The sequence below is a fragment of the Theobroma cacao genome, chromosome 9 (genome assembly GCF_053813885.1).
Source record: "Theobroma cacao isolate CCN51 chromosome 9, ASM5381388v1, whole genome shotgun sequence".
NCBI classification, from domain to species: Eukaryota; Viridiplantae; Streptophyta; class Magnoliopsida; order Malvales; family Malvaceae; genus Theobroma; species Theobroma cacao.
The window spans coordinates 50,169,915-50,184,450 of NC_142647.1; the positions used below are offsets into that span (position 1 = coordinate 50,169,915).

At 39.0% G+C, this 14,536-nt stretch overlaps 2 protein-coding genes and 1 pseudogene across 3 annotated transcripts; all 3 read right to left on the reverse strand.

The window, feature by feature from the left end:
* Positions 1–252: 252 nt before the first annotated feature.
* LOC18591056 (tetrahydroanabasine acetyltransferase pseudogene) lies at positions 253–2,057 on the reverse strand (annotated as a pseudogene).
* A 1,919-nt stretch (positions 2,058–3,976) lies between these two features.
* LOC148761071 (tetrahydroanabasine acetyltransferase-like) lies at positions 3,977–5,790 on the reverse strand. Its single transcript, XM_088810341.1, has one exon. It carries the CDS (start codon positions 5,572–5,574, stop codon positions 4,156–4,158), a length of 1,419 nt encoding a protein of 472 aa, XP_088666467.1. The 5' UTR covers positions 5,575–5,790; the 3' UTR covers positions 3,977–4,155.
* A 1,744-nt stretch (positions 5,791–7,534) lies between these two features.
* RDM4 (RNA-directed DNA methylation 4) lies at positions 7,535–10,843 on the reverse strand. Of its 2 annotated transcripts, none has more exons than XM_007016968.3 (10): positions 10,227–10,492; positions 10,019–10,099; positions 9,784–9,872; positions 9,535–9,606; positions 9,369–9,407; positions 8,858–8,997; positions 8,656–8,774; positions 8,291–8,369; positions 8,092–8,162; positions 7,535–8,011 (listed from the first exon to the last, which is right to left on the reverse strand). In XM_007016968.3, exons 1-10 carry the CDS (start codon positions 10,333–10,335, stop codon positions 7,728–7,730), a joined length of 1,083 nt encoding a protein of 360 aa, XP_007017030.3. In that variant the 5' UTR covers positions 10,336–10,492; the 3' UTR covers positions 7,535–7,727. The 2 variants fall into 2 exon arrangements, with proteins under 2 accessions (XP_007017030.3, XP_088665528.1); XM_088809402.1 differs by having other exon boundaries at positions 7,738–8,011; positions 8,092–8,155; positions 10,227–10,843.
* Positions 10,844–14,536: the final 3,693 nt, after the last annotated feature.

The window sequence follows — 14,536 nt, forward strand, 5'->3', positions numbered from 1 at the left end:
GGTTAGAACGCGGAAAGGCCAGCAAGTAGTTTTCGTTGAAAGCCCAGAGAAATCATCTGACCCGACAAGAAGAAAGCCCACAGAACAATTTAGAAATGTTAATGGGCCTTAACAGCACTGGATCCGGCCCGCACTCTCTTTTTTTTTACTTTTTTTTTTGTTAAGACGAATTAAAAAATTTATCATCTCGGATAATGTAAATTTTTCCACCAATGAAAATTAAATAAAAGTTAAATTCTTTGATTTAATAAATTTTTAATTAATCCCCACTGCCAAAGGAAGTTTGATTATTATTAATTTTCCTTCTTTTCCTTGCATTTTCTTGGTACATGAATCTTGCGATAAAGGCGAAAGATATACAATTTCCGTATGTTCTAAAGCAGTGAGGTTATAAGGTAAGCACCCTGCTCGAGAGCATTCATCTCGTCCTTGAACTTGGCCATGGAAGCTTCAGGAAGGGAAACAAGCACTTTAACCCCACCTTTCATGAAATGGTCTAGCTTGCAAGGAGACATTAGAATACACAAGTCCACGTCCCCATATATTTTCCATGGCAGCGATGTCATGTTCACAAAACCTTTCCATCCGAAGTCCACTTCACCTCGTACGCCTAACTGTCTCCAATCTGTTAGCACCATCAATGCTCCGGTAGCTACATCAGGCTTGTTACTTCGTAGTCTGCGTTTCTCCATCAGGCTCATGGCCGTCCTGATGTAGTCCTCGGTAGAAGCAAGTTTCTTGCTCGCTTTGATTAGTTTCACAACCTTGGAGAGTGGTCCTTCCACGAGGTCCCTTCCAGTCAATACAACATTTATAGTGATAAAAGCATTCCCATAGTATTCATCAGGCAATGGCGGATTCAAGAGGTGCCTTATTCCTACAGCTAAGCGAATCATGGTTTTTCCATTGGGATCCAATTTTAAAGCTCTAAACCTCGATCTCCATACATAGGCACCAAGCACCTCAAGAGTGGTCAAACTTTCAGTCAGGTGTTCATCTTGATCCTGACTTTCTTCCATCAAACTCGTTTTAAGTCTTTTTATACTCTTAGCAGTTACATAAAAGTATTCATGGACAACGTCCGTAGTAGGCAAATATGGAGAAGTTGCTAAAGCATTCTTATCCAGCAGGAATTCAGGAGTTTCCAAGGCTGGTTTTGCCACCAGTCTCGCCCTCTGCCAGACAGGTTTCACTGAGGGCTCACACCGTTTGCTGGCAATCTCAGTTAGCGCTCGAAAGAAATGAGCTGCACCAAATCCATCAAAAACTGTGTGTGCCACGCCCATTGCAACCGTGAAACCTCCACAAGCAAACTTGGTCACCTGAAACATTAGCGGGTGACACCCATTGTCGAAATCAGATGGAAGATCCAAGACAAATTGTCTAGCAATTGCAACATCTATGCCGTCCAAGTAATTCAGAGAAGAAAGCTTGCAATCCGCATTTGCCACTGAGAAAGGCACCCCGTCAGCATTGCAGTTGATTTGAAGCTTTCCATCACTTTGCCTCTTCAGCTTTCCCGCTAGGGGATAGTAATAAACCAAGAGCTTGGAGAGAGCTTCCTCAATTATGCTAGCTGGATCTGGTTGCTGACTAAATTTTTGTTTAAGATCATTATTTGCTTGATACGAGAAAATAATCTGACCAATACGCTCAAGGTTGGGATTGTTGTCGAGGGTGGATAAAGAAAGAACTTCTGCAGGTGTGCGTGTTGAAGGTTTTACAAGCACAGTACATTTCCTTTCTACTGAGAATGGAATGTTGCAATTGGCTGCCATGGTAAAAAAATGAAGTTATCAAAGTCTAAGGTGAGAGTTGAAACTTGAAATTACGAAAGGGTAATGCCTTACTGATTATATAGTATTTTTATTAGAACTTTACCCCAATATTGTACCAATATGGCTTTATTCTTAATGCATATACATCCGAAGAAGGTGGGTAGGTATTGCTTTGGCTCAACCCACTACGGAGCAACTTTACAATCAACTCTATGAAGAGTTGACTTCATGGTGCCAAGTGCCAAGTGCCAAGCATGAGGGATGGCAAATTGGCAAATAAGCAACACTCTAGAGTCTGGGGGACCATATTCTTGAAGGAAAAAATGATAACTACCTAACCTAATCTTGCTGGTTTGGGGCTTGACATAACAAGTTGGCAACTCGCTGGACTGGAGTTCAAGCTTATCAAAAAGAGCTTGGGAGTTAGGGCCCTGCGGCTGTCTATCACCCTTAAAGATTGCCTAGAAATCTAAGTGCGAGCTATAATTGGAGGCGCGCCTAACCCAAAACCACCATAACATGGCTCTTCATGAGGGGGAAACAGCTTTTAAGCAATACAGTTCTGATTACTAAATCAACAAAAGCAAAAATGTCCCCTTGGTTTTGGTGACCTATTGATAATCTAAAAGTTTTTTCGTGATTACACATGGTTATTGCGCTGTTGACATTCTCCCTCAGATTGTACAGAATAAAAGTGCAGTGAAGGGTTATAAAGTTGTGATTGAAAATTTTATGATGGAAAATTTTCTTTTTTCCTCAAACATATTAACATGATTTGAAAATTTTCAGATTGCTGCTTAGCATTGAATTTGTGGTCTGAAAACAAGTTTTTTGGGACTCAAACACAATGTCAAGCTCTTGCTCTTCTGGTTCTAATTCAAGTGGTAATGTTATCCGACACGAGTGCAAAGGTGCATGCCTAAAACAGTGACCCCCTTTTTTTCTTGGGCACTGGTACCAGCATCTCACTACCTCGAGGCCTAAATTTTCTTCTGGCTTCATTGATCTTCACTAACTGTTTGAGACAATTATAGTCAGATGTGTCAGTCAGAAGAGTAGTCATGTCTTCGCAGAAATTTCTAATTTGCCGATGACTTTGTAATCTGATGAAGCTAAGGAGAAGTATCGTGCTGGCTTTGGTTGAATTGAACCTGTCAGTGTCCTGCTCTCCGATCACTAAAATACAGATGCAAAACCGAGATGGAAGAGTAAGATCTTCGTCCTATCAACGACAGGGATGGAAAAAGTAGTAACTAATATATCACCATTGGTTTCTAAATCATCAATTCCACATCCCCCATCCCCTCCTTTTTCTCTTAATCTTCAAGTGTTTTGATCTGATCATATTTGAGAGATTTGATTATGACATCCATTAACCAGGCACTTAGTAAACAATCAATTTTTTTCTGATAAGATAGCGTTTGTCAAGCCATGACTCATAACAGGCAATTCATGATGTATCCTCAATAAAAAATTACAGTAAGAAAGAAGAATCTGAAATTCACCATTGGTTTCTAAATCCATATACATGCATCACTTTCCCATACCCCCCCCCCCCCCCCCCCCCCCCTCCTCGCCCCTCTTCCCCCCCTTTTCTTGATCTTCAAGCGTTTCGATCTTATCATATTTGAGAGATTAGATTATGACATCCATTAACCAGGTACTTGGCAAACAATCAATTTCTTTCTGATAAGATAGTGTTTGTCAAGTCATGACTCATGACAGGAAATTGTTTATTGATTCAATGTTGAATTTTCAATAAAAAATTGCTATACGGAAGTAGAACTGAAAACCTCGTTTTCCAATGGTGACAACTAAGATAGGAATAGGAGGTTTATCCAAAGGGTCATAATTGCATAACCCATGGTTAGACTTTTTTTCTTTTTTTCTGTCAAGAAACCAGTTTCCAAAGACTTCAAATTAATTATTCAGCTACAGGCGACATGGTCACTATGCTCATTTAGTTCAAGGTGGATTCCTTTGATTTCAAGAAGCTTGTTGACTAACGAAGCGTAACTTGATTGCTGGTGCGAATTTGGACGAGCATGGTTGCGACATGACAAAAGTTGAAGTTGAAAGGGAGGATGCAGGTGACGTTAGACGTTTTGCTGATCCTTTCTTTCCTTGTTTGGTTTGCTTTGGGGGAAATGATGGCAGAGTGAAAATTTTGTAAGTGCATAATCTGGATCAGAACAATGTTGTTGGAAACAACCCATATACAATTCATTATTCTTTTCACCATTGAAATTGATTCCCTACAATTTAGGACATGCCGGCGTGTGATATAAGAAGACACATTATTGTTATGAACTTAAAAGTAAAAACATCATATCTTCAGGGAAAAAAAAGGGAAGTAAAAACAACATGGTAGAGAAGTTTAAGCACCAGCGGCCTCGTCACCATGCTTGAGAGCATCCATTTCTTCCCTAAACTTGGCAATAGCAGCCCTTGGGAGGGAAACTAACACTCTAACACCACCTTTCATTGACTGATCTAGTTTGCATGGAGGCAAGAGGAGAACCAAATCCACGTATCCGAACATGTTCCATGGAAGTGGTATCACGTTTACAGAACCTTTCCATCCAAAATCCACATCTTCCATCAGACCCAACTGTCTCCAGTCTGTTAGCGTCATGGTTGCACCAGGGACTGGATCAAACTTCATATTTAGTTCAAAGAATTTCTCGCAAATGCTCAGCAATTTCCAGATATAATCATTGCTAGAAGCAAGCTTTTTGCTCTCTTTGATTTGTTTCACAGCTTTTGTGAGTGATCCCTCATTGAGGTCCCTCCCGGTCATCGCTGTATTTGCGGAGGTAAAAGCATTCCCATAGAATCCTTCAGGCAATGGTGGATTGAGAATGCGTCTTATCCCTGCAGCCAAGTTGAACACTGTTTTTCCATCTGAATTCAATTTTAAAGCTCTAAACCTTGCTCTCCAAATATAGGCTCCTAGGACCTCAAGACTGGTGACACTTCCTTTCAGGAATTCATCCCCACTTTCTTTCATCAAGTTTGTTTTTAGAATTTTTATATTCTCACTGGTTATATAAAAGCATTCATGGACTATGTCAGTAGTCGGCAAATATGGTGAAGTTGCTAACGAGTCCTTATCCACCGTAAACTGTGCGATTTCTTTGATTGGTTCTGCTACCAGTTTTTTCCTCTCCCAGACAGGTTTCACCGAGGGCTCACTCTTTCCGCTAGCAAGCTCAGCCAGGGCTCGAAAGATTTGAGATGCACCAAAGCCATCACAAACTGAATGTGATAAGCTCATAGCAATCGTGAATCCTCCACATGAAAATTTTGTCACCTGCAAGACTAGAGGGTGATAACCATCGTCAGATTCAGATGGAAAATCAAAGGCAAACTGTTTAGCAGTTTGAACGTCCACGCCATCTAAGTAATTCAAAGAAGAGAGCTGGCAATTGGCAGTTGCTACTAAGAAAGGCACGCCATCAGCATTGCAAGTGATTCGAAGTTTTCCATCAGCCTGCCTCTTCAGCTTCCCTGCTAGTGGGTAGTAATACACCAGTAACTTGGAGAGAGCTTCCTCAATTATGCAAGCTGGATCTTTTCGCACCCCAGGTTTCGGTTTAGCTTCATCAGGACTGTCTCCATTACAGTAATCATCATTTGCTTTATACACAAAAACAGAATGGCAAATAAGCTCAAGGTTGCGATCATTGTCGATGGTGGAGAAAGAAAGAACTTCTGAGGGTGTAGGTTCCAAGGGTTTAACAAGCACAACATCTTTCCTATCAACTGAGAATGAGATGTTATTTTGGGTTGCCATTGTCAGAGATATTGGAGTTAGAACTCAGGATAAACTAAGGTGAGACGCGGAAGTATTAATGGAAGTGCCCCCATAATATAGAGAATTTCATCATGCGTGGTCTTATCCATGGAATACAATGTGATGATTACCATTACCATGTCCCAACTCACTCAAGATTTCAGAACACTGAAATTGATAGGATCTCAATTGGGTTGTTGACCAAAAATCTTGAAGTTGATGCGTTAGCAAACTGATGACTTTCTTATGTTTAGAAAAGCAAACGAGGTAATTTTTAGAAAGCAGTAAAAACCGCGTGAAGAGCTGTGGGTCATTGAAATGGCTTCTATAAAGAAATAAGATCATCATCAAGGTCCACTACTGAATACTGACAGGGACAAATTTTCAGCTTGAAGCAACACAAAAGAGAGACAAGAAGAAATAAGGAAAAAAACCATGTTAAGTGCACATCAAGGCAAATGAGGAATGTGAAGGGATTGGTGAAGAAAAAAAATGAAGCCATGAAATAGTTTTAATAAGGTAAGATGAATAATTTATTTCCCTCTAAATCAAATCTGTCACCAAATTTACTACTTCTCTGGTATTACTTCATCTTTAATATTTGATAAAGGAGTGGAATCCCTTTAGTCCATTGTATTGATTTTGGTCCTGCAACAGTCAGCCAAGATATTTTTTTATTATATAATTTTAAAGCCTTTTTCCTGGCTGGCATTGATTAGCCAATGGCGGCAGACCATTTTTGGTGGAGTATGAGCAGAGTTGGAAAATATTGCATCCAACTACACCAAAATGTGAGTAGGTTTCCAATAGAAAATCATTGACATATTACCTTTTGGATAAAAGACTTTGTAGAGAGGAGTGTTTAATTTATGAAGTAAAGTACAATTAAGAGGCTCCCATTTTTCAGCCCGTTTTCCATTTCATCAACAGTTGATTCTTCCGTTGTTGGTCGGATGGATTGTTCATCACATTCTTTTAATGGCTAACAGGCAAACAGATTTTTCAAACCATTTTCTTGGTTAAAGGAAATTCTTGCAAAATAACGACTGTCAGAAGAAAAGGAGATGGAATGATGTAATCATGACCTCTCCATAGTATCATACTACACCAACAAACGTATGTGAAGGAAAAACAGAAGGGACCCCTGCTTAAGGAAAGTAATGAACATAGGTACTCCGATGCCAGCAAGCCAAGCATTAAAGAACTGTACACGTTTGCTTTATGAATGCGGGAATTACATTTGATACAAACTATCTGCTGTCATCATCTGTATTTATACATACAGTATGAACTGAGAGACAAAATACAACAGTATTGAGTGTATTGTGATGCCACAATGACAAGGAAAACCAGAAACTTGGTTAAATTGTCATGATGATGGAGGTTGAACAACGTTGTAAGATACAGATACAAACTTCTGAAATAAACCAGACCTAGGGAGATTGTCCGCAAGGAAGGTTTGCATCAGTTCGATGTCCCACTTTCACTTTGCAAGGCTTACCGAATTGAGTATTGAACTACTGATACAAGTGTTTCGAATCTGTGAAAATATCCAAGTACTTTGCAAGACATTTTTATGTTTATGTTGATTCATATTGTTTTTGTTCAGTAATCGTCCATTACAATCTGGACTTGACAAAGCAATCTGTAATTAATTAACAAGTCCCTTAGACCTCAACAGGTTGTGTATCACAAGACTAAAATTAATGATAAACTCCTTCTAAAGCTATTGGTTTTCATGGAATAGGTGGTCACTTAGATTTTCAGGCTTGGGTGAAAACAGAGTGTAACTTAGTTTTCATGGAAATTCTCTTTGGTACTCGCCTCTTGGATGATCATTTGCTACTTTCATTCAAACAGAGTTGGTGTTTGTCGCAGAATGGTGATGACTGTTGAGTGGTCCTTTTTAGTTTTTTGGTAGCACAAGAGAAGAAAGTACAAACAAAGCAAAAAGATCCCATAACCAACAACAAGAAACAACAGAACTAGGATATCAACAATAACCATGATGTAATTAGTTCTACAAGGTGATTTCCTTGCAACACTGAATCCATGTGGATCATAATTGTGATAAGAACTATATACAACAAAATAATGTGTGATCTAACATGATCTCCAAACAACTTGCTCTAATTACCCACTAAGTCCATATTTCACCTGTAGGACCATCTCCAATCTTCACCCTCAGTATCATCATCACTATTACCATCACGAATATGATTAGCATCATCATGGTAACCATCATAAATGTCATCTTCATATAACAGGTCTCCATCTTCCACTAATCTATCGCACCTCACATCCCCAACTTCTGAAGACTTGTTACTAGTATGCTCACTTCCCTCTTCTGATTGATCAGAGGCTCTACTCTTTGCATCCTCATCCTCTTCCTCTTCAGATATTTCATCAGGATAATCATTTCTTGGATTATCTTCAGCTGCAACCACAAAAGAGAACCAACAAGTCATACAAGGGCATTCTAAAATTTGGTGACAGAAAAGTAGACTGTAAGATTACCATTCGAATCTTCGCTATCATATTCTGACTCATATGGCACATCATAGAAATCCTCATCATCCACCTGTACCCTGAAACAAGATTATGCATCAGTTTCAATAAGACAGAGAGAGAGAGAGAGAGAGAGAGAGAGAGAAAGAGGGGGGGGGGGGGGGGGGGGGGGGGGGGGGATGAAGAAAACAGATTATGTAATTCTTACAGTGGGAATGGATTTGAAGCGGTGTCCTCATCTATGTCCATGTCATCCTTCACAGTGTAATAGTCATACACATATTCATCTGCATATTAAGTACAAAAGAAAATAACATGTCACAGTCCTCAAGAACATAAACCAACTACAAGCCTCATCTGATGTGCTAAAAAGGGCTCAAATAATGCCAATTCTCTAGTAAAACAACATTGCAGCGGAAAACTAGTGAAATTGGCTTCACCAAAACCATATTAGAATTTATTCCATTATGAAAGATCAAAAGGACTTGAAAGCCAAACACAATAGCAGCTGAAAGGCCAAAAAACATTGCAGTAAATATTAGTTCTTCGTAAAACAAATTTACAATTCACAACCTCTTTCATACATGTAAGCTCGCATATCAGATTCAATTTCAGCAGCAGCAGCAGGAATACACTCTCTCAATAGTGGCAAATAACTAGATAAAAGCTTGCAATCATCCAAGGATATCTCTCTGCAGTAATATCAGGGAGATTTGATCAATTTTTGGCAATGAGTCTTTAACTTATACGTAAATAAGTTTAAAAACATACTTACTCCTCAGCTTGCATGCTATTGGAGCTTTCCTCAACATCAACACGAACAACATCATAGAAATGGTACATATCATCTACTGCTTCTTTTTTACCTCTTCTGCTCCGCCATATTTGTTCAAAACGATCATTTTTTGCAATTTCCTAAAAAAAACCACTGCAGTGAAACTATGGAAATATGAAACTAAAAGGCCAAAAGGAAACAGAATTAACTACTAGGATGCTAGTTTGGGTACATTTGATCCCCTTTTCCTATTTCCATTTTAGATCACATAATAGCATGTCGTGTAAACATTTGGCCTTGCTTAAAACAAATCTAAGAGCCAAATAATCAGAACAAAAAGAGAAGGATGAAAGCCATAAGATGAACACTTCAGAAGCAATTCTCAAAGATCCATGATAGAAAACAACAAGGATAAGAATAATCAATAAATATGACTGTCTTTTCAAGAAGAATAAGGATATTATTGCCAATATAAAAAGAGGAAGTGCCAATGCATTAGACATTAAACTACCTCTTGCTTTTGGATGGATTTAGATAGCTGCTCTCGTTGCTGAAGACATTAAAATCAAAACGCCAAAGCATTAGGATACAGATCAACCTTAATCACCTCCGCATCCAAGAAGCAACCATGATTGTGTTGCTTGAGGAGGCAGAGAATAGAGAAAGGGAGAGATTACATTATCTGTTTTATGAGGGTGCCTTCCTTTCTGACTCTTTGCATTACCGGTAGTAGCATCCGCAGAACCGGGCTGTCAAAGAAACACACAACTAAACTTTTTTACACGTGTTGTAATGCAGGATTTGACAAGAAACTAACAAAAAAGTTGACATGAGAATGGCCAACTGGCTAAGCAAGATATGTTCAAGAAGAGCGCTCTAGCATAAGCAAAGGATAAAGATACCAACATATTGATTGCTGCACCCACCATAAAAGATTGCAAAATATCAACTGTGGCCTCAGAGCTTATAACTGTATTGACATGCCGCACAAATAGTTTCTTACTCTTCAACTCCTCTGATACAGAACAATACCATTGCGTCAATTCTAGAACTTCTAAATACGGAGCATGCAAATAAAGAACGACCCTTGACTTTATTTCAAAAGAAACTACAATCCCAAATCCTAAATTTCAACAGGAAAAAGAAAAAAAAAAAAGGTACCTTTTTGGGACGATTCAGATATGGATAGCTTCTGAAAATCAGAAAAGGGGCGCTTCAAAGGTCTCTCATTGATTTCCAGCCCTGCAACAAACAAACATCCCCTAAATTTTCAAAATTGCCCAGTTTAAAAATCCCTTCTTTATACTTTTTAGTTTATGCTGGCAACAAAAGAAAACAACAAAGGAGAGAATGAAAAGAAACAACTGACAGAAAGCATCGAGGCGAGACTGAGAGACTTTGCGTTTAACCCTGACAATCACAGGCTTATCGTCCGTCGATTGAGGCGTCGCTGAAGAGTTTTCGCCGTTGCTTGCCATGAACTTTGATTCAATTTTGATGGCTGTTTTGCTTGCCCTGACGTTAGGGTTTAAGCTTCTTCAAGGAGACGCGGGACTGTTGGGGGGTTTGTTTCCTTTGTTTCTTCTGCGGATTTGGGGTGGACAAAGCTTATATCTGTAGGGGGTCTGGTCCCCTTATTTTAAAAAAAAACTATTTAAAGCGTGCTAAAATGCGCCGCAATCTTAAGACTAGTTTGCTTACATGTACACCAGGCTAGCTTGAAAATTTGGGTTTATGCTTTTTCAAGGCTGAGTTTTGGAACCCTTCTTCATTCTCTTGCAGATAAAGTTGGTGACATAGCAAGGCATGCAGCAGAGGGGGCACTGGTTTACTGTTGCTGCAACAACTTTGATGGTGTGGTCAGTCAGAGAATGTGGCTGCAGCCATGGCCAGAGCCAGGATTACTTGAGAAAAGCCATGGGGTAGCTAAACATTTCAACAACCCTGGCTGCCGCATACACCAAAGATCAGGTCTCAACCAAATTCAGTGCCACAAAGTGGAGCAACAATCCAAGGAGACGGTTTGGGATACAATGCAGACACTTCATGTGATCTTGTGATAACCGTATAATTTTTAAATTCTTTATCCTTCGTTACTCATAATAATATAAAATGATATTTCCATATCGATAACATGAAAAAATAAATTTAAAAATAAAATGACGTGCAAAACTGCCTTTAATCAAGCTAATCAAATATATATATATTCCTTAATCATTATAAGTACGTTCCAAGAGTTGATTTGTCAAATATATCAGTGCTTAAAAGAGTTTTTAAGTCATCACTATATAGTATACTAGTTTCTAACAAGTCTTTCCTATATACTTACATAATTAGCTTCTGTAATTTCTTTTCCTATGATCTTTGTGAACTGTAAAATTTTCGGATACGAGCGTAAAGGGTCAAGGCCAGGAAGGTCCCAAGAACAAGTGAACCCAATCTGCATTTCCTTCTTTGCGGTAAACAAGAGCTGCTAGGTAGCCAAAAAGGATGGATCCAATGGGGATGTTCACCACCACAACGTTATGGTTCACGCCGAACTTTTTTGTCCCCGAAGAGCTCTGTAGTTAGAGGTACGGGGAATGGAAGTGATTGCTCCTGTACAAGCTCCTATGATGGCGGTGCTGATGTAAAGAGAGAGACTGGTGGTCTTGAGAAGTAAGAAGAAAGCTCCTCCTGTTGGGACTTGGGACCATTAATGCTACCACAAAAGTAGTTCTTGGTATCATGTATTTTCTCCTGAAAAAAATTCAAAGTAATTAAAAGGTTTTTAATCTAGTTTTGGCATTGTATTTTATCCGAAACAAAAGGAAATAGTTACTGAACGGTTGTTCAATTCATTAATAGGCTCCTTCAATGCATCAACAGATTGGCATTTTGTGCTTTAAAGAGCCTGTAGCTGGAGGTCAATAAACCCCCAATGGCCTTGTGACAACCAGACGATATGAAAGCGAAGACAAAAATGAAAGTTACTGTAGGGAAGTTGGGATTATCTTGCCTTGAGAAGAAGTAATCCAGAAGAGATGGAATGAGACGGCCAAAGAAACCAAATGAACAAGATAATGAAACTAGAGCAGAAGCTGAACATCCCCGAGATTCAGTTACTTGTCCCCTATGGCAATGATCTAATTTGTTTTACTTATGTCATCATCTCCAGTACTTTCACTTTAACTCATTCATGTATAAACCCATTTTGGTAGGTAAGCCATGGATCAGATAACCCCTGCCCCTCCCGTGCCCCACTTTGGTTGGTAAGCCATGGATCAGCAGCCTCCTCTTTCATATATAAACCCACTTTGGCAGGTAAGTCATGAACAGATATCCCCCTGCCCCCGCCGTGCCCCAGAGGTAAGTCATGGATCAATGCTGATGTCAGCATCATAATAATTAATTTAAATAAAAAATATTAAAAGAATTAAATTGAAATAATTTTTAAAATTAAAAAAGTTAAATATTAAAATTTTAAATAAAAAAAATTAAATTAAAAAAAATATACATACAATCTTTTTTAATCTATTTATAATAAAGTAAGAGATCATCTAAAAAATAAAACTGATTCTTTCGTCTCCTTAAGATTTTGGACTTAATGTCAATATTTTTACAACCAATCCATCGTTTGTTAAAGAATAGGCTAGATTCACCCATACACTTGTATTTTTTTTCATTATAACTAAGAAAAAAAGAAGAACATAATCAACAAATTACTTACAAATAAATAAAAAAATCATATTTAACAACTATAGCATTTTGCGATTCATTACATCGACTTCGACTTCGATCGCTGAGCAATAAAAAACGTCCATCTTGATTGCTGAGAATAAAAAATCCATTTTGATTCTGAATCACTGCCACACACAAGCCATTTTTCTCAGTTCTAGACCTCCTGCCTCTTGGCATGTCGCGAACTGCTCTTCAATGGCTTAGCCTTGTGGGAATCATTTGGCTTCAATCCATAAATGTAACCAACACTAATTTCTCAGCTTACTCAACCCGTCTCAAGACCCTCCTGTCTATATCACAACTGCAACTTAACAACGCCGGTAAGCTGTTTGGGTGGCTTGCAGGCACTGCTGCCCATATGGCTAGTCCTTATCCTTGGTCCAGCTCTGGGGTTGATCGGTTATGGACTGCAATAACTCTTCCTAATAGGCCGTTTATCATTTTCTTCTTTACTATTCTGGCAGGAAGTAGCATGATCAGCACCGTTTCTTAGCTAGTGTATTGTTAAAAACTTCCCTGGACCATCAACTCGCTATAGGATTGACAAGTAGCTACCTGGGATTAAGTGCCAAAATCTACACAGATATTATGATGTTGCCTTCCCTTCTTCACCCGTCCAGAGAGCAAGAGCCTATCTCTTTCTTAGCTCTGTCTTAGCATTCACAGCTAGTGTCATAGCTGTACCAGTAGTTAGAGTTATTAATGTTGGAAAGACCAACAAGGACAGAGCTAAGGAAAAGACAGGTTGTTGCTGCTTGGACGGGTGAAGAAGGGACAAGATCCCCAATATCCGTGTAGATTTTGGCACTTAATTACCTGCCAATCCTGTGTACCGCCTGAGAAATTCCGGTCCTCCAGCCACATGCCAAAAATACGCCGAAATAGCATATTAATGAATTGGATAACCATTGAGTAACTATTCCTGATAAAATGCAATGGAAAAATAGATTAAAAACCTTTTAATTACCTTGAATTTTTCAGGAAAAAATACATGATACGAAGAACTAGTACTGCTTTTGTGGTAGCATTAATGGTCCCAACAAGAGGAGCTTTCTTCTTACTTGTCTACACCACGAACCTCTCCCTTTACATCAGCACCGCCATCATAGGAGCTTGTACACAGGAGCAATCACTTCCATTTCCATATCTTTTAACTACAGCATTCTCCTGGTAGGTTAGTCATCAGTCACGTGAAGACAATACGGTATGTGCCTTAGCATGGTCGGTAAGTCATCACTCCGGCTATATTATATTGATTATGGCACAATTTTTTTTAATTCGCCAGTCTGATACCTGGCCCATCACCAGATGCTCTAGATTTACAAATGGCCCAAGCACGAGCTGTGACATCCCCAATTGTGTTGCGCAACAGTGACCCATTACATGTTGGGGCATCACAAGTCAAAATGCAACAAGGAAACCCTCTGTGTGGCCCATAGGGAAGAGCTGTGCAACTAGCAAAGGGGCACATATATACACACACACACACACACTAATTTGCCACCACCCTTAGTTAGAAAGATCCTGGGAACCCAATTAATCTAAACACAAAATACATTTGATCAAATAACCAGATAAAGGCTTGCGATCATCCGAGGATATGTCTCTGCAGTAAAATCAATGCAGTTTGATCAATTTTTGACAATACGTAAATGAATTTTAAAAAAATACTTGCATGCTATTGGAGCTTTCCTCAACATCAGCACCAACAACATCATAGAAATGCCGACACTTCACGTAAGCTGGCCTTGAATCGATAATCCATGGGGAGCTGTTGTAATAAAGCATATTTTAAACCAAGTATTTAGGCTGCAAATAACATAAAATTGCAGTGCAGCAGCATTGAGTGCAGAAAAGCAGAGAACAAAACTAAGAAAAACTTATGAATGTATAACATAGAGATACCGAAAACAGGGTCAGCATACCCTTTTCATTCATTGATCATTGATATGTGTACAA